Source organism: Condylura cristata, unplaced genomic scaffold (genome assembly GCF_000260355.1).
Source record: "Condylura cristata isolate star-nosed mole 26May11 unplaced genomic scaffold, ConCri1.0 scaffold00013, whole genome shotgun sequence".
NCBI classification, from domain to species: Eukaryota; Metazoa; Chordata; class Mammalia; order Eulipotyphla; family Talpidae; genus Condylura; species Condylura cristata.
In genome coordinates this window covers 3,123,969-3,146,421 of record NW_004567114.1, presented here as the reverse complement: position 1 = coordinate 3,146,421, position 22,453 = coordinate 3,123,969, and the positions used below count along the sequence as shown (strand labels likewise).

The 22,453-nt window shown below is 58.6% G+C and overlaps 1 protein-coding gene across 1 annotated transcript in view; it reads right to left on the bottom strand.

Annotated features, from left to right (window-relative positions):
- Positions 1–22,453, bottom strand: part of BCL11B (B-cell CLL/lymphoma 11B (zinc finger protein)) — an 81,319-nt gene that overhangs the window by 57,364 nt on the left and 1,502 nt on the right. The window contains exon 2 of the mRNA XM_004682021.2: positions 10,991–11,359. Coding sequence (XP_004682078.1) covers positions 10,991–11,359 — 369 coding nt within the window. The remainder of the gene's footprint in view (positions 1–10,990; positions 11,360–22,453) is intronic.

Here is a 22,453-nt window from a genome sequence, read left to right as displayed (position 1 = left end):
CTCACTAAGGTATGTGTCTTCAAGCACAGGCAAAACAATCACCCATGACACAGCTTTGTCTCCAAAGAGCCTAAAATGTACCTGCAGAGACCGACATGGGCCCGTCACACACACACACACACACACACACACACAATTAGTGTTTCATCTTTCTTTCTGTAAAGGAATTCAGAAACATAAATATTAATCAAACACGAGGATCTGCCTTTCAGTGCTGGGCCATTCTGAGTGCTGGGTTGTGATCTTTAGCCGTATTTACAGATCGTCAGAGGCACATTCTATCTTGTTCGAACAGTTACAAATGGCCGTCTGGGAACCGACAGCAAGTCCAGGCAGATAGGAAGCCCTTCCTGCCCAGGACTGTCAGCTTCAGCTCCCAGGGCCTGGTCTGTTACCTTTCCACACAGGCCTTTCAAAAATAAATAAATTGACAAATGCCTTCAGGTTTCTGCAGCAGAAAAGCCGGCTGCTCGAAGTTCAGGTGAGTTAATTCTGAGCTTTTCCTAAGAGCAAGTTTACTGAAAATGCCATGAGGATTGTTTCCAAAATCCTTTAGCTTCTGTGTGCACTAAAACTGTCAGATGCTGTGACGAGTTGGGTCAGCTCAAACCATAAATATATATGTACGTGGGTCTCTCTCTATATATGTACATATATATTTACATATAAAAAATTACCTTGACTTGTTACAGCAAATATATTCTGTCTGGTTCAGGCCTATTTCTGAATAATGGAAAATAGAGATGTGTTTCCAACTCTAGCCTAGAAAAGCTGTCACAGTGAAGGTAAACTTTTAATCTTCTATAGGCAAACACCATACATTTTTATTTCCGGAGTAACAGCTTTGGGAAAATGTTTGAACATTTCCTTAAGAGCTTTGTGGTAAATACACTGGGCATCCAAGCACGGTTTTTCTGGGTCTTTAAAGGCCTGCTGGACTGCTTTAAACAATTGGAGGCCAATTTTTAAGAAACAAAAATAGACAGCTAGCGCAGTGGCTGCCTGCATACAAATTCTCCTGGGGGCGGGGTTACTGAGAGCTAGGTCTGGCGCTGAAGGAAGGACATTAATTCCCTGTCACTCCCGGGGCTCCCAGCCGCCGTCTGTGGGGGGGGTTCCGTTCCCACACAATTGAGAACACTTCTGTCCTAGCGTATTTTAAAATCCCGGCCCTAATTTCCTCCAGAAACGCAAGCTCCTTCTCTTCCCTCAGGAAAAAAAAAAGGGGGGGGGGGGAATCACTTCGGGGGCGAACTAGGTGAAGGAAAAGTCTTTGGGGCTCCTTGGATCTGGCCTCACCTGGATTCCGGGACCAAGGGCTCCCTGGGGCCCAGGTGGGCTTAGGCAGGGCTATGCCCGCCCCCTACCCCCAGGGCTGGGATAAATGCTGGGGAACCAAGAACAGCCCGGCGAGGGTCCCGCCTTTGCACCCCGTGGTTTCGCGATGGGGGCCATAGGCAGGCGCTCCAGGGCCCCCAATAGCCCACCCTCGGGTGCAGGAGGTCTCTCGCACGGCGTGCGCCTGGGGCCTAGAAAAGGGTGGAGGGTGGAGGAGGGGAGGCCCCTTGCTCACAAAGGGGCCGGGGCGGCGGCTCCCTGCCCTTGACCTTGGGTCTCCGCCTCCATCCATCTCCCCCGCCCACAGGGAAGGGGCTGGCCCCCAGCCAGGGGCGAGCGAGCCGGGCGGCCGCGGGGCTGGGGGCCAACCGGGGCGGCCAGAGGGTGGAGGGGGAAGGGGCTCGGGAAAAAGACTCCAGGCCTGCAGAGTGCTCGGACGAAACCGGCTTTCCAACTCCTCCAGCTTCGGGAGCCGGACAGGGCCGGCCTGATTCACTGCCCGCTCCCGCCCCCTCTAAAGCAAAAGTTGCAAGGCGGCCGAAGGAAACCCTCCCCGGGGCTCACCCTACCGAGGCTGCCCGCCCTCCGCCTCCCCCGCACCGGGCTAGGGGGAGGGGAGCTGTCACCCGAGGAAGAAAGGAGAGCGCCTTCCCCGCGAGGCCAGACGCGGGCAGGTCAGCTGCGCTCCTCCCGCCCCTCGCCCCTCGCCGCCCCGCGCGGGCAGCTGGCCCATTAAGTCCCCGAATTATGCATGGGCCAAGAGCCCCCTCCCGCCCAGGAAAGCACAATCAACGTGGGGGCGGGCCCGGCCGGGAGAGCTGGAGGAGGCGGCTGCTGTCGGGAGCGCGCGCCCGGGGCGCAGGGTGGAGAGGCCGCGGGAAGGAGGCCAGGCCCTCGCGGGGGCCCCTCAGCGCCTGGGGAACCTCGGGGCCCAAGCCATCGGGACAGGGGCGCACCAGAGGGCATCCCTTTGTGCCCTCCCGAAGTCGCCAGGGCGCCCGCGGAGCTCAGTACCCGGTACCCGGTCCAAGTTGCCCAGGAGTTGGGCTGCCGCAAGGACGCCGCTGTCTGATTGCACCACCCACCTTGGGAAAGGCCATTGTGTGTGGATTTGGCTGGCAAGGGAGACGGAGAACCCCTCTTCCCCACTTCCAGCTGGGCAATCTGTTCCTGCCCCTCCCGAAGAGAAGGGGGTGATATGCTGGTAGTGGACACTGGGGTGGGGAACACGGAAGCCCAGGGCGAAGGGCGTGCTGGAAATCCCCAGAGAGGCCTAGGGGAGTGTGGCAGGTCACAAAGTCCCTGCAGGTGGGGCCAGGTGTCCCAGAGCTGGAGACGACCTTCCCTACGCTGGGTGGACTTCTGTGCTCAGCCTTCTCCCACAGCTGGTCTGAGAAGGTGCCAAGGACCCATGCCCTCACAGGCTGGGTGCTGCACAGACCTCCCTGCAAGTGTTGATGGGGGAGGTGGGTGATGGGGGCCTGCACTGCCCTGTATACCTCAGTGTGGCCCTTGCTGGCTGTCTTGGACCTGGTCTGTTTGTGGAAATGAAAGGGCTTTTTCCCTTCTCTCCAAAGCAAAGGCCTGGTCAGGAAAATTACATACTGCTTTTTCCCAGGGAATAAAGTGGCCTCTTTGCAGGGAAAGTTTTACAAGCCAATGATGTCAATGATGCAGGCAAAGGCCACACTGTTTAGGTTTCTTAATTGGCTGGCTTTGAACTCCTGGTGGGACGGGAAGGAATCCACTCCAGCTCCCTTGGAGAGCTTCATTTTGTGGGGTTTACCGACCTCAACCCTTTTACTCAGTTGCTGGGGGTTGGAAGGGGTCACCAAAGGTTTGTCCTGGGGTTCTGTCTGAGAGGCTCTGGATCCACGCTGTCACACCAAACCCAGGACAGGCAGCCACCGACCCCCAGTCGAAAAGGGCCCCCCGAGGCCACATGGGGCTACCGTTCCAGAGGGCATGCTATGCCCCCCCAAACCTTGGGAAAAGCGAGTGTTCGCCCTGACACTTCCGCGGGGCCCTTTGGTGCTGGAGATCAAGAAAGTGGGCTTTCTGGACACTGCCTCATGGGGCAGAATCCCACTCAGGCACCATGGCAGCTGGCATGGGGTGCAGTGGCGTTCCCCTCGGGGTTCTGACTCAAGCACCTGTTGGCCTGCACCTAAATCTGGATTCATCTGCCCGCCTGCAGGCTGACCCGAAGGTCTTGGGAGCTGTCGGGACCCTGCCTGGGGACAGAGAGCCGGATCAGGCACAGCATGGCCTGGAGAAGGAGGGCTCTCCTGCCGGGGTGCGGGGGCCTGCCCTGGCTGGGCTCCCCCTCTCCCCACCTCTGTGGCATCTGACTCCTGCCACCACTGAGCCCGCTGTGTTGCTGTTTCTCCACCCAAAGGAGCCCAGTCTCCAGTTCCCTGCTGTCTGCACAGCAGCACTCACTCAGCCCAGGCCCCTCGACACCCGCTCCAGCCTGAGCCACTCCCAGGGCCTCCAGATCAAAACCAACAACAGCCTGCAGGTCCTAAGGAAACACACGCACAGACAAAAGTAAAAGCAAGTCCACCAAGCCTGGGCTCCTCCAGAAAGCCCCCGTCTCCGACTCCTCCACCAGGGCCTCCAGGGCCTCCAAGCCCCGCTCACACCCACCCATCTGGGCCCCCCCGCGCAGTCCACAGGCCGCACGCCTGCCCCTTACCTTAGTTGCTGACCGCCCCACCCCGCCTGGGGGAGCCTGGGCCCAGGTTCTGGGAGGACTGAGGTTTATACTACTCAGGGGCCCTAACAGGAAATTAACACCAGGAACCCCCTAAACTCCACCAACTTCCAGTAAACAACCAACTCACGCACTGGTCCCGAGACTCTCGGCAGCCTGGAGCAGAGACCCAGCGTGTCTGAGTGTGTGAGAGCTCCCACTGTCAGCTACTCTTCTTTCTTCAAAGAAAACCTACTTCCTAGGCCGGCTCAGGCAGCTGGGTGAGAAGCACAGTCTGTCCCCCGGCTGGCCAATCTCCCCCAAGTCCCCCACACACGCACGCTCCCCCACACACACCTGCCAGGCTCATGCAGCTGTTGGAAACCACTGGGGGCGCCTCCCCATGTTTCGGCACAGAGGGCCAGGCCCAGAGAGGGAGAGCGCCTGCCCAGGTCACACACAGCAAGTCAGCCACAGGCCTAAGGAGCCACCCAGGGCTTGGCCGGACTCCACCACGCATGCACCCCTCTCCGGCATGCATAGGCCCCCTGTGCCTGCGCCTGCTAGGGTCTAACCAAGGTGCACACATTCAGGAGGTGCCGGGGCTGGGACCCCACCAGCTCCCTCGCCTCAGGGCGCCCTCACCGCCAAGCCAGGGGCAGCAAGGGTCTCTGGGAGCCACCATCAAAGTCACAGCACCCCAGAGAGCATGGCAGAGAGGACCCAGGAAGAGAGGAGGCCACCCTGGAGCCAGGACACCGTGCGGGCATGAGGGGCACAGCCTCTCCCCAGGGCAGTCTCCCCAACTCAGTCACATGGCTTGCCCCCTTCCTGGGTGGAGGGAGGAGATGGAGCGTGACGGACGGGTACCCACCCCGGGGCCCTCCTCGCAGGCTGTGTGGCCATGGGCAGGTGGCTTGATGTCTCTGTGCACATTTTTGTGTCTTCAGTAAAAAGATGACCCTGGGGCGAGAGCCAGACTGCCTTCTTCCTAGAGGGTGCGGACGCAGCCCGCCCCTGGCAGGGCCAGAGCCCTGCTGCTGCCTCAGTCAGGCATGAAAACTGGAAAGAAAAACAACCCGCGACCATCGATGCCTCTGAAGTTGAGCCACCGCTGCTACTCACTGCTAAGGAAAAACGAACTACTAGCGGCAAGATGGGGCCGGCGCTGGGTCTCCACCGGGGAGCTGGGCTGTCTGTCTTCTCCCCCACGCCCCTTCCTTCCCCTTTCTGGAACCACCTGTCTGAACCCAGTAAGGCCCAAACCTAAGTCAAGAAAACTCCCGACGACCAGCCAGTGGCCAGCCGGTGGTCAAGCTGTGGCACTCACACTGGGGGGCAGTTTACACGGTCCCTTCGGGCGGCCACCTCCGGCAGCCAGACAGGACGGACCCCACGAGCGGGTGAGCGAGGGGGACTCGGCCAGGGGAAATGGCTGCCCCGGGCCGCCGGGTGTGGCAACCAGTCACCCGTCCTGGCTCAGATCTGGGGTCTGGCTCCATCCCCCAGTGACCAGTCGCGAGAGCACAGACCAGTCCCTTCCAGGTAAGAATAAGGGCATTGGTGGTAAGAACCCAGGAGGCTGGGACCCTGTGGAGTCCACGGTAGGGGAGCGGGGGGACTCCCTGTTCTGGACAATCTCTGAATCCCACAGGGAACCTGGATGCAGAGACCAAGCCTGAAATGTACGAACACTCATCTCTGCTGTACAGGGAGCCCAATGCAGACGGTGGACACTGACCGAAGGGGACTCGAACCCCAAAGCCTGCACCCTCTAAAACCACATTTCAGTGCTTCCTTTCCTGCCACCGCCTCTCCAAAACCTCACCAGGAAGTCCAGACAGCCCTATGGTGAGCTCAAGGTCCTGGCCACCTGGGGGACCCTGACCGTAACCCAAGGTCACACCCGGCATCAAAGGTGACCTTGGAGAGTAGCCTGTCTCCAGCGGCTCCCTCGGCAGGGAAGTCAGAGTCCCTCTCCCCAAAGTATCTAACCCCATGCTAGCTGAGGAAGTCTGGCAGACTGGGGGTGCACCCCATGGCTATGTGATCTTGGGTAAGTCCCTTAACCTCTCTGAGACCCAGCTCAAAATGAGGTCAGAATAGCTATTAAGGAGGTGAGAGGAATTGTACTTCAAAGCGGGTATCTCTTTCAAGGTGAGATAAGCCAAACTAGCACCTAGCACCCTAGAGTATCAGGTAGGCCCCCTTCTTCCCCACCCCCTGCCGGTGCTGACCAAATCCGGGGTGGGCCCGGCAATACCCAGCACCCCAACCGGAGCTGAGGGCCCTGTCACTCAGACAGACGTTCCACTATTCCTCGATGCAGACAGAACTAGTAATTAGCCGGCACGGTTTCATAATAAAAAAATAATAATCCATGCCACACCACACACGGATCTAAGCTAATCTTAATTTGGAAGGAAAATAACAACTCATACAAATGTGTCAAATGCAAGTTGTTCCACACAACCTGCAAGAGGAGTTTATCTCCAGGTTCCAGCTCAGGCGAGTTATTTCGTTTCTCCCACTGGCCAAGCTAATATTCTTTTTCTCATAGTTTTTTTATTTATTCTGGAAAGTCTGAAATGAACATTCTCAAAGCAGCACGTAAACCCTCCAGCAGATCAGAAGTCCTTTTCTTCCTCCCGCTCACCAGCCCTGGGCCACTGGGCCCCCACACCAAGCCCCTCTGAATCCTGTCCGCTGGCAGACACCCCGGGGCTGGGCCGCCTGGCACTTCCTGGGATGCGGACAGAGATGCGCCCCCAAGCGGGGCCTTGCAGGGGGAGCTGCCTGCCACCTCCAAGCCTCACTGGGGGCTGCCGCCTGCTGTCACCCGCTGCCTGTCCCTGCACTCCCCTGGAAAGCTGACATTTGGGTTTGGGGGAAGAGGAAAGAGAAGCAAAAAGAACCTCTCAGGGACAGCTGGTCGCTAAGGCCTCAGGACCCCGCTTCCCTTGGTTACGGAGAGGGAGGCCAAGGCTGCAGTGGCTGAGAACGGCAAACCCCAGGGCAGAATCGGGGGCGCCTGCCAGGGCTGTCCCAGGGGAGGTTCCAGGCTCTGACCTCCTCCAAGTCTTGGTCTACTTGAAGCAACGGCGCCCCAGGCCCGGCCCTCGTCCCCTCCAGCCCTCGATGTGGCACGGAGAAGCAGGTGGAGCTCGGAAGTTGAAGCGACTTGCCCCAGGGTGGACCCCAGACTTCAGCCCCGCCCCCCTGAAGGCCCCTCCGGCAGCAACCTGCCATCACACCTGTCGCAGAGGGGCGGCGGGTGAGGCAGGGGAACCACTGGACCGGACAGTTTCTCAAGAACCCAATTCTCCGAAGCAATGGCAGGTCTCCACTTCCCAGGAGCCCGCATCCGCCGCCCCCACCAGGGCATGGGGCAGGGCACCCGCAAGGGACAGGAGGGCACATTCGCAGCACCACGTGCAAGGCACAGGTCGAACGTCACTGGCAGTCCAGGCGACGTCGACAGAGAAGGAGCAGCAGCTCAGAAGGTCAAGTCCAGCTGCCCAGGCTGCAGCAGAGGGGCAGACACTGACCCAGGCTGGTGCCCCCAAGGCCCCTTCTCAAGAGGCCCAACCCACATACCAGCTGGGAGACTCACCCCGGGCCCCTCGTCGCCCTCTCCCAGGGCTGCCAGGCCGCCCGTGCTCCACCGAGGGCCCCGCCCCACAGCACCCAACACAGGCGGAGAACAGCACCTCGGGGTCTAGGAAGCGTGAAGGCCGGCGACCCTGTTCCTATGCCAGCCCCACCTCTGACCGAACCCACCCTCTGTGCCTCGGGCATGAGCGCCACCGCCTCGCGCACTCCAGGCCTCGGGGACGTGTGTCGAGGGCCACCCTGTCCTGGCCTGCTGCCCCACACTCCCACACCCTGGGGCCTCCGTCACCTGTGGGCCAGGTGGGAATGGCCAGGGCGGGACAGGGCAGTGATAGGCGAGAGAATGAATGAGACAAAGATTCAGAAGCATCCTCTTTCTACAACCCCTCATCACACACAAAAAGGAATGAACCCCTCCTTTTAAACCCAGGCCCAGAACTGCCGTCCCCAGGGAATCAGCCCTGGGGTCAGCCCTGGACCAGGTCTGACGGCACTCGAGTCCTTTCCCACACGCGGACACCCTGGAGGTGAAGGGCCCGTGCATTTCCAAGCCAGTCCGGCCCGCCCGCCTCTGGAGGGCCCTGGCATCACGAGGGCCGCAGGCAGGCTGCAGCACCAGGTGACCTCGGGACCCCTGGGGGCGTGCACCTCGGGCCGCCCAGCCCCAGGCCGGGCCCAGGGACCCACAGCGACCTGCTCGCGAGCTCCCGGCCGGGGCCAGCGCTGGGAACGACTGCCGGGCACGAGGGCCGGGAGAGGCCTGGGAGGCCAGGGGTGCCCAGGGCAGGCAGCAGCTGTGTGGGTTTCCGGAAGCCCGGGCAGAGAAGCGCCTGTGATTCCTAGTTCCCCTCTTAAAATATAAAGACTCAATTATCTTTGAGCAGCTTGCTTTACACATGAATTGACACATTTATTTTACAATAAATAACTGAAAGTTATCTGTGTTTCCTTTACTGTTAATCTACACAGAGAAATAATAAACAGAGCTTGTCTACAGAAATGCAACTACTGCAGTCCTCAGAATTCAATTAAGCTAAAATAATTAATGCTCCCACCATATTAAATTACTTTATACATTTGAGCCACTGAAGTTTTATTCTTTAATCTTCCCTTTTTATTAAATAAAAAGGAAGAAAAGTTAGTGCCAAAGTAGGGGAGGGAAAAAGAAAAGGAGGCCGGGAGAACGAGGCCGCTGCTGACACGGGATGGCCGTCTCCGCTGACAGCACGGAGCCTGTTGTTGCCTTTGATTAAAATAACATTTTAAATGCTTTGAACAAACATATCTCTTTAGACTTCTAAGGGTTTTTTTACATATTGCTTCCAGAATGAAGAAATCCATTCGTCCTGTTGCTGAACAGAAAAGGCCAGGAATATCTTCCGTCACACATAAAATAAAGACTGCGGGCCTCTGTTGCATTACAGCCCCCCAAAAAGCAGGGAGCGAGCGGGGAAGAGGGAAGAGGACCGAGCGGCCTCGGAGAGTACCCGGTCTTTCTTGAAATCACATCGCGTCGCTTCTTAAACGAACCTACCCACGGAGCCCTGCTGCCTCTCGTTGGGAAACACCTTCAATGCGGAATGCTGATTTGAAGGGTTTGGGGGGTGCTGAAAGCCCGTCCATTGAAACATGAACAGAGGCGGAAGCCACCCCAAAAGGTCAGCGCCCCACGGAGCTGAAAACTATCCCTCCAGTGTGGAGCAAAGAAAAGAAAGGGGTGAAGAGCGTGAGGACCCCAAGGACACGGACAACTGTGATGGGCACCTTCCAGGTGGAGGTGGACGGCACCTTCCAGGTGGAGGTGGACGGCCCCAGCCCCACACTGGAGCCTCCTCACTCCTATGAGGCATGGGGCTTCCGACCGCAGCCTGGACTCAGGCACTTGTCTGCACGCCCATGGCAGTGTGACAGGTCCCAGGCTGGCCACCCAGGCCGGCCTGGCTCCACGGGGTCCCCCAGATTAGCCTGGTCAAGCACGAGCCCATGTACATCGCTGCACATTCTCTCCAGGCAAGAGAGCTCGTTGTTCCCATTTGACAGATGGGCAAAGTGAGGCCTGGCTTTGCAGGGCTGCCAAAGAGCAGTTGGGCTTGCTGTCTCGTCCCGACAGCTCTGGGGGTACAGAGAGACTCTCCCCAAACCTGCTTGTCCAGCCAGTGGGAGTGGAGTGCCCTGACCACACCAGGCTCGCCCTCCTGGAGCCCCAACACCTGGGTCTCCCATGCACCTGCTTGCTTCTGTGACCAGGCAAGGTGGAGGCAGACGCACTGTTTCCCCCAGCAGGCTAGCTCCTTGCACGCTGCAGCCCCAGAGTGAAGTCCCACTGGCATCGTGTGGTTTGTGGAGCCCCTATTCATGGCACCACATGCCGGGCCTGCCAGTATTACTCCCTTTGGACACACAGGGAAACTGAGGCATGGACCGAGGAAGATGCTCACCCCAAGTCAACCAGCAGGACCCAAGCCCCTGTCTGCATGCACTGTGATGTCTCACCACAGGACGGGCTGCCACTTCTAGGAGACACAGGCCAGCCTGGGCTCTCCTTCCCCCCGGGCCTCCTGGGTGCCCCAGAATCAAGCAGAAGCCGTCTGCTCAGTGCACAGGGCACAGGCTCCTGGGAGGAGGCCCTGGCACCCCCAGTCAAGGCCCGCAGGGCAGGACTTGAGGCAAAGTCAGTGGAGAGAAGACCTGGGTGGGAGAACATACGTGCAGGCCTGAGGCACAGGCCCTGTCCCGCGGGTGGAAAACACCAGCTGTCTGGGAGACAGGCCGGTGGGCGTGCCAGAAGGCACGTCCACCTCCCCCGAGGGCCACCCCAGGCGCGTCCCCACAAGCCCCTCCCCAGGCTACCGGGAGGCTCAGGGCCATCAGACAGGGCTCTGGGCCAGGGCTTCCTACCCCTCCTTTCACAGAGGGGACACTGAGGCCAGGGAGAGGGAGGAGGCGGGGAGCGGGTCCAGAGCCCTCCAGCACAGCCCACGCACAGCCCGGTGACGACCTCCCAGACAGCTTTCCATGGTGCCCCTTCACAGAGGGCACACTGGCCAGTCGGTCAGCCAAGAGGAAGCGCAGATCCCAGCCAAGATGCTCCGCCCCTAAGTCGGCGACACCAGGGAGGGCCCGGCGGACACCTGAGTTTCGCCCTACCCGGCTCCAGCAGCGTGGCCTGAGACAGTGTTCGCTGAGTGAGGCCACAGCGGGACGCAGCACGCACGGACGGACGCACGGACACCAGGCCGCCTCCTCCCCAGAGTGGCCTGGACCCGGCCCAGCGGCAGCCCTGGCCCTCCCTGCCCCTCGCCCTCGCACAGAGGCCCGGGCCACGCCGCGAGCGGAGAACCATACCTGTGGTGTTCTCCTGCTTGGGGCAGATGCCTTTCGTGGGCGACAGCAGGTGGTCGTCTTCGTCGGGGGTGACCTGGATCCCGATCTCCACCGGCTCGGACACTTTCCTGAGCTCGGAGCGCGAGGAGGGCGGCGGGCTGCCCTTGTCCAGGCCTTTGTCATAGCAGATACCCAAGCTGCCGCCACACTGCTTCTTCTTGTGCTCTATGAAAACCAGGATGTCCCCCAGGGGGAAGTTCATCTGACACTGGCCACAGGTGAGCAGGTCAGGGTCGGGGCCACCCACCATCAGCCCCAGGGTGCTGGGCTCCTCTATCTCCAGCCCCTCATCTTCCTCGAGGATGGCGGCCTCCACCGGGTCAGCCTCTGCTGGAGAGAGAAAGGACAGGGGCAGAGAAACAGAGGTGGGCTTAGGCAGTCACAGCACCACGTTCCTTCCAGCCCTCCCCCGCCAAGAGGCAGGCCCCTCCTTGGGCTGCAGGAGCCCGAGTCCTGCCCCGGGGCCCCTACAGGCACAGGGCTCACCCGGGCGGGTAAACTGAGGCTCATGGAGCCACGTCGAGGCTCCCATGGAGAGCGCTTCTGCCTTCCAGCTTACTTCCTGCTAGCTTCTCCCCAAGCGAGCTGAGACAGCGCGGCCTCACGTCCAGCTTCACAGGAGACCCCGCCTTGAGCCACTCGACGGCCTCGTGTCTCTCAAGCTTTGCAATGTCCAAGAACCAGCTGGGAGCGCCCGACGGCCCTGCCATGGCCCACGCTGGACAGCCCGAGGGCCAGCTCAGGCCCCGCCAGACTGCTGTGCCAAGACCCCGGTGACCCCCGGGCAGAGGAGGCTGGAGTGGGAGCCCGGGCCTCACCCAGCCCGGCCAGGCTTCCCCCCCACTCCCCCACCCCCCACTCATAGCCCCTTCCTATCCTCCCCGCATTCCACCTGAGGCTGGCCGTTCACCAAAGGGAAAAACAGAAACCCAGAAGCAGAGGCCCTGTGGCGTGCAGAGGAGGGGCCTGGCGCGGCCAGGAGAGGTGTGCAGGCCAGGCCTCGGGTCTGGGGGCTCCCGCCCTTCCTGCCACCCCGCTCTGGCCCTGATGCCCTCCCTGTCCACCCCCCCCACACACACACACTGCCCTTTCTGGTGGTTGATCTCATATTCACCCCAGAAAGAGGGAAGAGGAATTCTTCCGAGTCCCAACGCACTGGCAAACACCCACATTGTCGGGGGCTGTGTGCCTTGTCTCTCTGCCAGTCGCACAGCGCCCTGACTTAGGTGTTGCATTTGTTTGGGGGTAGAGGGCGTAGGGTACAAGCATCTGGAAGCCCACAAATGCCCTAGAAAGCAGGGCCCTCGGGGAGGTGTGAGGAGTGAGGGCTGCACAGTGAGCTGAGGGGCCTTAAGCCCTCCGGCTGGAGCAAGCCAAGGAGGAAGGTGTGGAGAGCAAAGGTCCCCATGGGTTGGGGGCTCGGGCCAGGCCTTCCCGGCGAGGGGAAGCCCGGGCCAGACACAGAGCAGGCAGGTCCATTTCTCAGCGGTGTGGTATTTAGCAAAGGGTTGTGAAAACCACAGCACAACCGAGAGCAATACAGGAGGAGAGCACATTCCGTGGTAGTGAAGTTACTGACGGCTGGAGCCAAAGAACAGATAATTCAAGGAAAAAATTCTGTGGCAACTTCCACCCGACACACAAATCACTGTCTTTTGTGAGCCCGAGCTCCCCCGAGGCCGAGGCCGGGGAGAGCCCACACGGACACCGAGCAGGTCTGCGTGGAGTCTGTGCGGGCCGGGTGCTGGCCGGGCTGCTGGCAAGGGGGTGAACCACCCCACAGCCGGCCTGGTCCGGGGAGCAGGGCCCCCAGGGGGCAGGGGAGCACGCCCAGCCGTGCCAAAGCCCCGAGAGGAGGGGCCTGAGGATGGCATCTGCATCCCTCTCACAAAGCAGAACACTGTAAGGTAGGGGAACCATTTTCACAAAACCAGCCCCAGAAACCATTAATTACACTTGAAAAAGAAATCGAGTTTACTTAAAAAGGAGTTTTGAAGACAATGCTCCATAATTAATTTACCAATTTATTTTATGAAAAGATGCTTTGCTATGGTTAAAATGTAATCACAACCCTCGTGCCCAACGGTGGGGGGGGGGGGGTGAATGGCTTGTCAGGATGTAAAAGGTAATTATTCGGTACCTCTTTTCCCTTTAATGATCTAACATTGAGCAATACTGTTTATATTGAAAAGCTCGCACCTTTAATTACCAATTACATATACATAATTCCAGAGCCAAAGGAAAGGGCTGTGAAAACAGTTCTTTAGAAATATAACCACGTATTGTGCACCATTTCTAGAAAAGAAACACTAATAAATGGCAGGAGGATGTCAAAATATTGTTTTGAGAGAAAGAGAGGGAGAGAGAGAGAGAGAGGAAGAGAGAAAGAAAGAGATGGAGGGAGAGAGAGAGGGAGAGAGAAAGAGAGAGATGGAGGGAGAGAGAGAGGGAGAGAGGGAGAGAGGAGGAGGAGGAGGGAATACCACAAAGGAAATGAACTGAAAAGCAAAAAAAAAAAAAGGGGGGGGGCAAAATGAAATGGAGAATTTGAAGGCGGCAGGGCACAGCCTGAGCAGGGGGCAGGAGAGTGGCAGGCGGCACCAGGGAGGGGCCAGCCCGCTGCCTGCCGCCACCGTGGTCTCGGTGCTCAGCACAGAGCCGCAAAGCCGCGCCACAGGGACCCAGGCGGAGCTGCAGCCCTCCAGCGCCATCTCCGCTGCGCCTGCCCGGCTTCCTCCACTCCTGGCCAGGAGTTCCGGGAAGCAAGGGCATCCCCCTCTGTTAGGAGGTTCGGGGCGCCATGATTTCCAAGTCCTTTGCAAACTCCAAAGAAACACACCAGGTTAAAGATCAGCGAGGGTCCAGACGCCTGCCCAGCCCCCACCCGCCCATCTCTGGAAGGACTCTGTAACTGCATGTTCGGCCTTTTTTTGGGTAACATCTGGTATTCTTTCCTTTATTTGGCAACCTCTGCCTCTTCACTTTCCCCCTGCCCTGTGAGCCCCAGTAATTGAGTCTGAAGTACCCCAAGCCGGCCCTGGCTGCGGTTCGGGTTATGCCCCCAGGCCCTCGCAGCCAAGGACGGAGCCCCCAGAGAGCTCCCCACCAGGGACTCGCCACCTCCCTGACCCGGGCCCCAAGTCGCTGACTCTTGAGCGAGGCTGGGAGGGCCAGAGGCAAGCAAAACTCCTTCCCCTCCCACTTTAGTGTTGAAAGTAAAACTCCTTAAGATGGGGGGGGCTCGCCCCACTCCAAAGACAGGTTTCCTCTCCCCACCCCCAGTCTGTGGGGCTCTAGGTTTGGGCCTGCTGCCCAAACACTTCCCAGGACGGTGGTCACGTCACCCCCAACGTTCAGGCAGCCGAGTCACCCCAAACCCCCAAACTGTCAAATTTTGGGTCAGAGCGAGCAGGTGGCCCCAAGCAGCTAGCTGAGTCTGAGAGCTCACGCTCAAGGCCGTCGGAGACACCCCAAGGAGGGCTGTGGTTTCATTTCCGCTGGCAGGCGGATACTGACTGGGGTGTGTGGGGTACGTGTGTGTCCCTTCTTAGAACTGTATTGATGATGGAAGAATAAAAGAAAGCGCCACTTTGCCCGCTCAGAGAAGGGCATCGAGAAGGTGCAGCCCTCTGGGGCCCTCCTGGGCTGTGAGGAGGCCGCGGCCGCCCAGCTTCCCCGCTGGGGACCAGCTCCGGGATGCAGCCTCAGCCGACCACAGGCAGGTCCCAACTGCCTCCCAGAGCGAGAGAGCCCCAGGAAGGAGCGGTGGGTGGCACAGAAAAACAACGGTCCTTCCTCCAGCCCCCAGGCCCAGCACGGCCTGGATGCGGCCGCAGCAGCTCGGGCCTTCAGCACAGACAAAGGTGTGTGTGTCCTCTGAGACTGTCTGCTTTTGCAAAGGCTCCCCAAGGGTCTGGTGCCCTGAAAACAGCGCAGCTCCCACTATTCTCAGCCGAGGAAAGTGGAGAGAAAGCTAGCCTGCCCTCTCCTCAGGAGAAAACAGACGGGAAGCAGGGAATCATACCCAAATGTCAGCTCTCCGAGGATCAGGCTGGGCCCTGAAATGTTACAGCCTCAAGTGCATGGTCAAATATATATTTACACACACACGCTCCGTCACACACACACACACACAGAGTTCATTTTCTTTTACAACAAAACCACATTTTATGTACAAGCCTGGGCCTCCTCCCAGCTGGTAAACCCATTTAGAAGCAATGAAACCAGGCCTCACAAATAATAATGGACATTGTTGTTAAGTAGCCGGGAAGCACTTGATCTGAAGACAAACTCCCCCGGGCCTCAGCATGCTGGGGAGGAATTTGGGGCAGAAGACAGAAACGAAAAGACCTCAAAAAGACCTCGCTAACCCTGGGCCAGCCAAGCAGCTGCAAAGGCTCAGAGGACCTCACCTGGCCGCTGGCCTCCCCACGCCACGTTCCCAGGGCTCACGGGGCTGGGCAACCTCTCACAAGGGTGCCCATCCACCTGCCCCACGGGGAACGCCAGCCCTGGCACACACAGCACACAGGCCTTGCACCCCCCCATGGCCAACCCCCCCCCCCAAGCCTACAGCGATTCAACCCAAATCTCTATCGTAATGGCTAAGCCTAAACCGGGAAAAACAGGCAGGGAACTCTCTTTTCAATGGTGGAGGGGGAGGGGAGGGGGGAGGGGCGCCAGGCACTTAAAATCCTGTGCCACCACCGCCCTGTCTCGGCAGGACGCACACGCGAGTCTGCAGGATCTGCAGGAAGGATCCGCATCCATCCGCTCTGCACCCCACAGCAGCTCTGACACCTGCTTCCTACGAAGACCTCGCCGGGCCGCAAGCCCGGCTTCCCCGGCTTCCCGGCAGCCTTGCCTGGGATCTTCATGCTCCCTCGGGGCGCATCCAGGGAGGGGCCGGGACTCACCACACCGACACGCGGCGAGCAAGCACGGCACTTTCTGGGCTGCCATCAATTTTTAATTTATTGGATCCAAGAGAAAATAACAACCGTGGGAGGGGGAGGGGTGGATGGGAAAGGGAAGGAATCAATTCTTGGTGGAGAAAATAATCTATGTCTAGATGACGCTTAAAGGCACGACAAGAGGTTTTATGAAGTTCTCTGAACAGAGGGAATAATGAAGCGCTGGGCAGAGGAGTCAGAGATCAGAGGGACCGTCAGCCAGCCCTGTGCCAGGAGGGGTGTCCTCGGGGCTGCAGGAGGAGCCTCAGGGACCCTCCTCCCTACCCCCACAGGTCCACCCAACCCGCCAGCTGGGGGCTGCTGCTGAGGAGGCATGTGGGCCAGGGCCGAGGCAGGCGCCACCCTCCGGGACCTCCCCGCCAGGCCACCTGCCCTCTGGGGCCCTGGCCTCACAGCCAGGCTGTCCAAGCCCTGCACCCCTTGAGAGCCCTCAAGCCAGCCAGCTGCAGGGGTGGGCCCACAAGGAGCCACCACCCCACCAGGCCTGTGGGCCCCATGCCCGGCGGCGCAAGCCTCATTATGAAATTTGCAAGATCTCGGACACCTGGCCGCGGGTGGGACGGGCTGCCTGCACAGGATCCGCTTCCCTCCCCGTGGGACTGACCGGAGCGGGTCTTCCTGTCGGGCCAGGCTGGGGGGCCTGGGCCCAGCCTGCCCCCCAGGAAGGCGGGGTTCCTGAGCCAGGGAGAGCCTCACCGCACACCCGCCGCCAGGACTCCACACGGGCACATCGAAGGTGTGAGAAGGTCGCACCGAGCCCCACACCCCCATTCTGGCCTGAGGATATGTGGACGTATTAGAAACCACCCTAAAACACCTGCCCTTGCTCTCGCGGCTTAGTCTAGCTCTTCCCCCTTCCCCACCAAAGCAACCTCTCCAGACCCCCAAGCCTGAGCTCAGGGGGCCCGGTTGCACATACCCAAAAGCAGGAAAAAAGACCAAATAAGGACGACCGTGTTCGAGGACAGGCAGAAACCTGCCTGGTGTTGAAAGGTTACTAGTAAAAAGCCCAGTCGGTGACCAGGGAACACGGGGGCCGATGCTGGCTAAATAAAATGTTGCTGTTAAGGGAAATTAAAAAAAAAAAAGGGTTAGCACTCAGAAAGCCTTCCGCACATTCAGGAGATCCTAAGAAACTGCGAGCACTTCCAGGCCTCGGAGCCACAACAGGGCTCCTGGGGATGTGAGACCCTCTGGGAGCCCAGATGAGGGTGCCGGGCCTCCTTCCTGACAGCCCCCTGAGAAGAGCGCCCCGCGCCAGGGCCCTGTAGGCAGCCGGCCGGGCGGCCCACAGAGCAGGAGACCCGCAGCGGGCATATCTCGTCTCCAAGGTGGAGTTTAAACACGACCCCGTTCTGGTTTTTTTTTTTTTTTTTTTCATTCTCCGCAGCCATCCGCTTCTGAGGCACGTGCTAATCCCAGAAACATCAGCGTTCGAGCTTCCTGAGTCATTTCTCCGTGTCGTTTTAGTGGAGACTCATCAGAACTTTCACCAGTGTGTCTGTACGGCGGCAGTTCAGTGGAAGGGGGTCATAAAAAAGTTATGTAAAACAGGAATTTTTTTCTTTTGACTTTGAAGTTACTTCATTTTGTGTGGTCTGGGATTTCATTATAGCAAAATAGCGCGGGCTGGCTAATTCCACACCCCACAGATTATCAGGCTCGGAAGAAGAAAGGAAGAATGAAGTTCTTGAATTTCAGCAGCTACACGGAAGACCTGTTCTACATGGCAAACGCCGGACGAAGTCCCGTGCGGCCAGCACCATTTATCAAACCTCCATCTGGTGTGACTTTTGCCAGGAAAGAGATGCTGTTACTCAGACACACACGCAGACACACACACACACACACACGCACGCACACACGCTCCTGCCGAAGATGCGAGAAGCTTGTCCCTCGGCCCTGAGTGTCTCCCAACAGCCCGCCAGCTGCAGCGGCCGCCTGGGGAAGCCACGGCTCGGGGAGGCAGCAGGAGGGTGGGGGGCCGGCGGCAAGGGACGGGAGCAGCCCTCGGGGGGCCCCAGTGATGCTCGGCTCCCTGCGGAGGAAGGCAGATTTGTGCCAGCAGAGAGCCCCGGGACAAAATCCGCAGAAGCCCAGGCTGTTCGTGCGAGCAGATCCGATGGCTGCACAGTGACAAAGCCACCCTCAGAGCAGCTGCAGACACGGTCCCGGTGGCAGGGACCCCTCCGTGACAGACGCCCGCGCGTGCCGCCGGCTGAGACCACCTCCAGAGGGCTGGAGGCCGAGCCCCGAGGCCTCTCCCCCTCGTCTGCCAGAGGCCACCGCGTGGAGACGCCGCGCCAGAGTCCTCGGCCAGTCTGGCGGAGGTGGGACCTGCGTGGACAGCTGGGGCCCTTCCTGGAGGCCCTGGAGCCACGGGAGAGAAGGACGACGCCCAGAAGCTGCCTGCACCCGCCCCACACACAGAGCCCCACTGACACGCTTGGTGCTGCCTGTGGCCTGTGCTTACGTCCACTTGGGAAACTCCTCCAAGTTCCGAGGCAGAAAGGACTGGGGATCGCTGAAGTGGACTGACTGTGTGCAAGGCCGGCGCAGGCCAGAGGCCACTGCCCAGCCCGGGGCTCGGAGGTGACATGGCCGCGTCAGCTCTGAGATGGCAGATGAGCAAACCGCCCTAACACGCTCTCCACCGGCCTGATTCAAACATGAAATGAAGTAGAGAAATCGTCGGATAAATTGGCGGCCCCTCGGTCCTGGAGAGTGGAGGCTTTCTCCAGCCGATGACAGCCAAGGCTTTTGTCTGACCTAATTTACTTCTCTTTCAGGTTAGAATAAAGCGCTCCTCCCTGGCACAGGAGAACGCTTCTGCCTATACCTCGAGCTCCAGCGTCAGACTCGGGGCTAACTGTGCTGTGACAGACGCCTTGAACTTGGAAATGAAGACGTTATGGATCCAGAAATCCTGCCATCAAAAGCACCCACAGTCCCAGCACTCAATTCCACGCTTTAGAGAGAAACGGTCTATTAAAAGCCAGCCATGAGGGGGTCTGCGTGGGGCGAGAAGTATTAGCAATGCTGCTTCTAGCAAACGCGTTCTCCCTCCAAAAAAAGTTTTACACATTATTTGAATTGGCCTTTGGTGTCCTTGGGGAGCGGTGCTACTTCCTCAGTACAGGGGGAACATTACCTAATAAATGAAACAGAGGAGAGAAATCGGAGCTGAAGGGATTTCCATCCGCCAGCCCCTCTAGGGACGCCTCCCCCAGGCTGCCGCCCTGTGTCTGGGGCAGACCGCACAGCCCTGGACAGAAACACGGGCTCGGGCCCGCCCGGATGGCCCAGGCCTTAAGAGCCTAATGGAATTTTCATAAAGTCAAACCTCACCCTAAAGGGGTAAAAACACCCATTCAAACAATTTTAATTGTTCAAAAAAAAAAAAGCGCCTTCATCTGCCAAGCGAGGGCTTGTAAATCAATGCCGATCACTTGAAAATAGATTTCTCAAACTTATATTCTCATTTTGTCCTGCTCGAATCTCTGCAGGAAAATCAATATTACAACTTCACACTTAAGACATTTTGCAGCAACGTCAGCGGCCGCGGCGGCGGGTGGAAGCGGGAGCTCGCGCGGCGGCGCGAGGCGCTCATGCCACGGGCAGCGAGCTCCCCCTAGCTGCCGAGCGGCGCCAGGCCAGGCTGGCGGTGCAGGCGACCAGCCTCCCAGAGCCAATCCAACTCAAAGTTTATTTTGGAAAGTATTTTATCACAACAAGCAAGAGAGAATGCAAAGCGATCGAGCAGGGAGATGAAAAGGAAAAAGGAAAGGCTGGTGCGAGTCGTGTGCGAAGTGAAAGGACAGTGCCAAGAGCCCGCTTCCCAGAAGGCGGAGGACGCGCTTGCTCTACAGGGAAAACGCTCGCTGGCTCTCTGCGAACCCCCTGACTTGCACGCTTGCACCTCACCTGAGGCCTCATCCTAGTCCCGGTCCAGTGCAGGGCGGCCTTCCCTCCCGTCAGCAAGCCCCAGAGGGCCGGGTGCTGGTGGGGAGCACCGCCTCATACCCCAGCCTCTGACCCGGCCTCTGTCTGCATTAGGCCGCTTTCACCGAAGCAACTGCCTGCACTGGAGCGCTTGAGAAATGGCTCGTCCTCTGTTACGAAATATTCTGAAGGCCAGGCGAAAATCACCAAGGCTGCTGCCCGGGCGGATAGCAACTTCCACCCTCAAACAGAAATAGGCACATGTGTGCATAATATGCAGGGAGGGCCAGGATACCCTTTTAAAAAATATTAGGGGTTGTTAAAATACGCTCCCGGCTGTTTTTCTCTCAGGTGTGAATTACAAATGAATAAAATCAGCCTGGCATAACACCTTTGATGAACACATTTTTATTCTCCTGTGGAATCAGAGCAGCTGACTTAGATCACACTTCTAATGGTATGGGGTTCCCTTCTGTGCAAAGGGGAGCAAAATCCACCACCCCCACCAACCACCCAAAAAGGGGGGGGGCACGTCTTATGAAATTTATCTTTCCAGTTTGGAAAAATATGTGAACAACTGGAAATAAGCTACACCCTGAGAGTTCCGATTATTGTGAGCACAGCCGCCTTGAAAACATACAGCAGCAACAAGACCCACGCACAGGGTAAGCCGGCAGGAACAGCTCTCACTTCCGCGTGAAAGCTGGAGTCCCTGCTTGTTCTGCAAAATCAGAAATCCAGACAGATGACCGCCGACCTTCCAAGGAAACCTGTTGATGAGTGGTTGAGAAACCACCTCACTGGGACCGTGTCACTGACCACGGACATCTGATTTCCTTCTGGAAGTCTCAGAACTCCCTGCAGCAGCGAGCACGTCCCTCTGCTCGGAACTAGCCCGCTAGCTAGGCGCCTGGCCCTTCCTGCTGCCTGGCCAGTCCTCTCCAGTATTGTCCCGGTGTTGCTTTGTTTTGCACTAATCGCCCTGTCTGTCCTCGGGTTTGAAAAGCCACATCCATCTGGGTCAAACATTTTGAGACAAACCAGAAGCCCAGGTTTTCATCCCCAGCTGCCTCTCACATCTTGTATACCTCACCCCTCCTCGGGCTGGCCCTGTCCATAAATTTAACTAGCTCATCATGGCGCCCTTCTCCCTCTGCCCCCCAAGATTCTCCAGGTTGTCTGTGGCTCCCAGACCATCAGTTATCCTAAGCTGCATCATCCCGACAGAACCTGAGGCCGCCGCGCCCCAAGCCGGCCGGCTGAAGATGCTCGGGTGTGGGGTGATTCCTTTCACATTTAAAACCTAAAACGTGAACTTGGGTGGCAGCTGTGACAGCACCCAGCCGGCTCTGCAGAGCACCCCGAACCCACCACCCTGTGTCGTTGTGGAAGGCACAGCCACAGGCCAGCAGCCAGACCCCCATCCAGTGCGGCCTCGCCTGCACTCCACCTCCAGGGTGACAGGACAGGCAGCAAGGCCAGCTGCTTTTTGATAATAAATCGCCTGGTCTGAAAACTGGTCAGACCGCTCTCCCTGCAGAGCATAAAGGCAAGGACTGCCCCGGGTGTGCGCCCCCAGAAGGCCGGCTGGATAGCCTCTGCCCCTCAGTCTCCTCGGCTGTTCCCCCCTTCTCTCCTGCCTCTCCCGATCGCGCCCTGCCACCGCTCAGTGTCACCAGCTTCCCCAGCCCTGCTGTGCGCGACAGCGAAATGGAACAGATGAAGGAGGGAAGGACACTGCTCCGGGCACCCCTGGCCCCTGGCCCCTCGCCCCTCGCCCAGCTGCCACCAGCGCTTCGGGCCAGGCTTCTCCTGCCGTCCCAGGAATGCCAGAAGAGGAGAGAGCAAAAGAAACAGCAAACCTACCTGCCTCTCCCCCTCACACAACTGCAAACACTCCTGCCTCCTTCTGCTGCTGCCAGCTTGGCAAGGCACCCCGACAGCTCCCCCTTCTCCCATCCCCCCAACTTCCCCCTCCTCAAAAACAACCTTTGCAAATTTGTGCACAGGCAATGGGGGGCAAATTGTCTCCCGGAGAAGTGAGATGTCCGCCAGTGTGGACGTTCTAACAGCCACTGCACCGTGGGAAGTGGGGGCGCAGACAGTGGGACCAGCAGCGGCTGCAGCTCGCTCGCTCGGGGCGAATGTCAAGGGCTGAAGAGGACCTTGGTCACACCAGGCTCAAATCTGGCTGCCGAACATTCTGTTTTAAAGGCAACCAGTGAGTCGTCTTTGATGTTACAATGGGGGGGGGGGGCAAAGAGAAGTACTCTTACCTCCCTCCAAAAAAGACAATCCTCCCCAAGGTGAACCCCACTTTAATATCTCCTTCCTTCCCCCCAAATACTAATAAACCCACAAATTCTTACTAACGTGTCTGCGTAACAAAGGCGAGATGGCAGCGGCAGAGGCTCCGAGCAGATGGCTTCCGCGCTCGGTTTTCAGGGGAGGGGAGAGCCCCTTGATATATTTATTTATTTATTTAAATTTTGTAAAATATAACATAAAT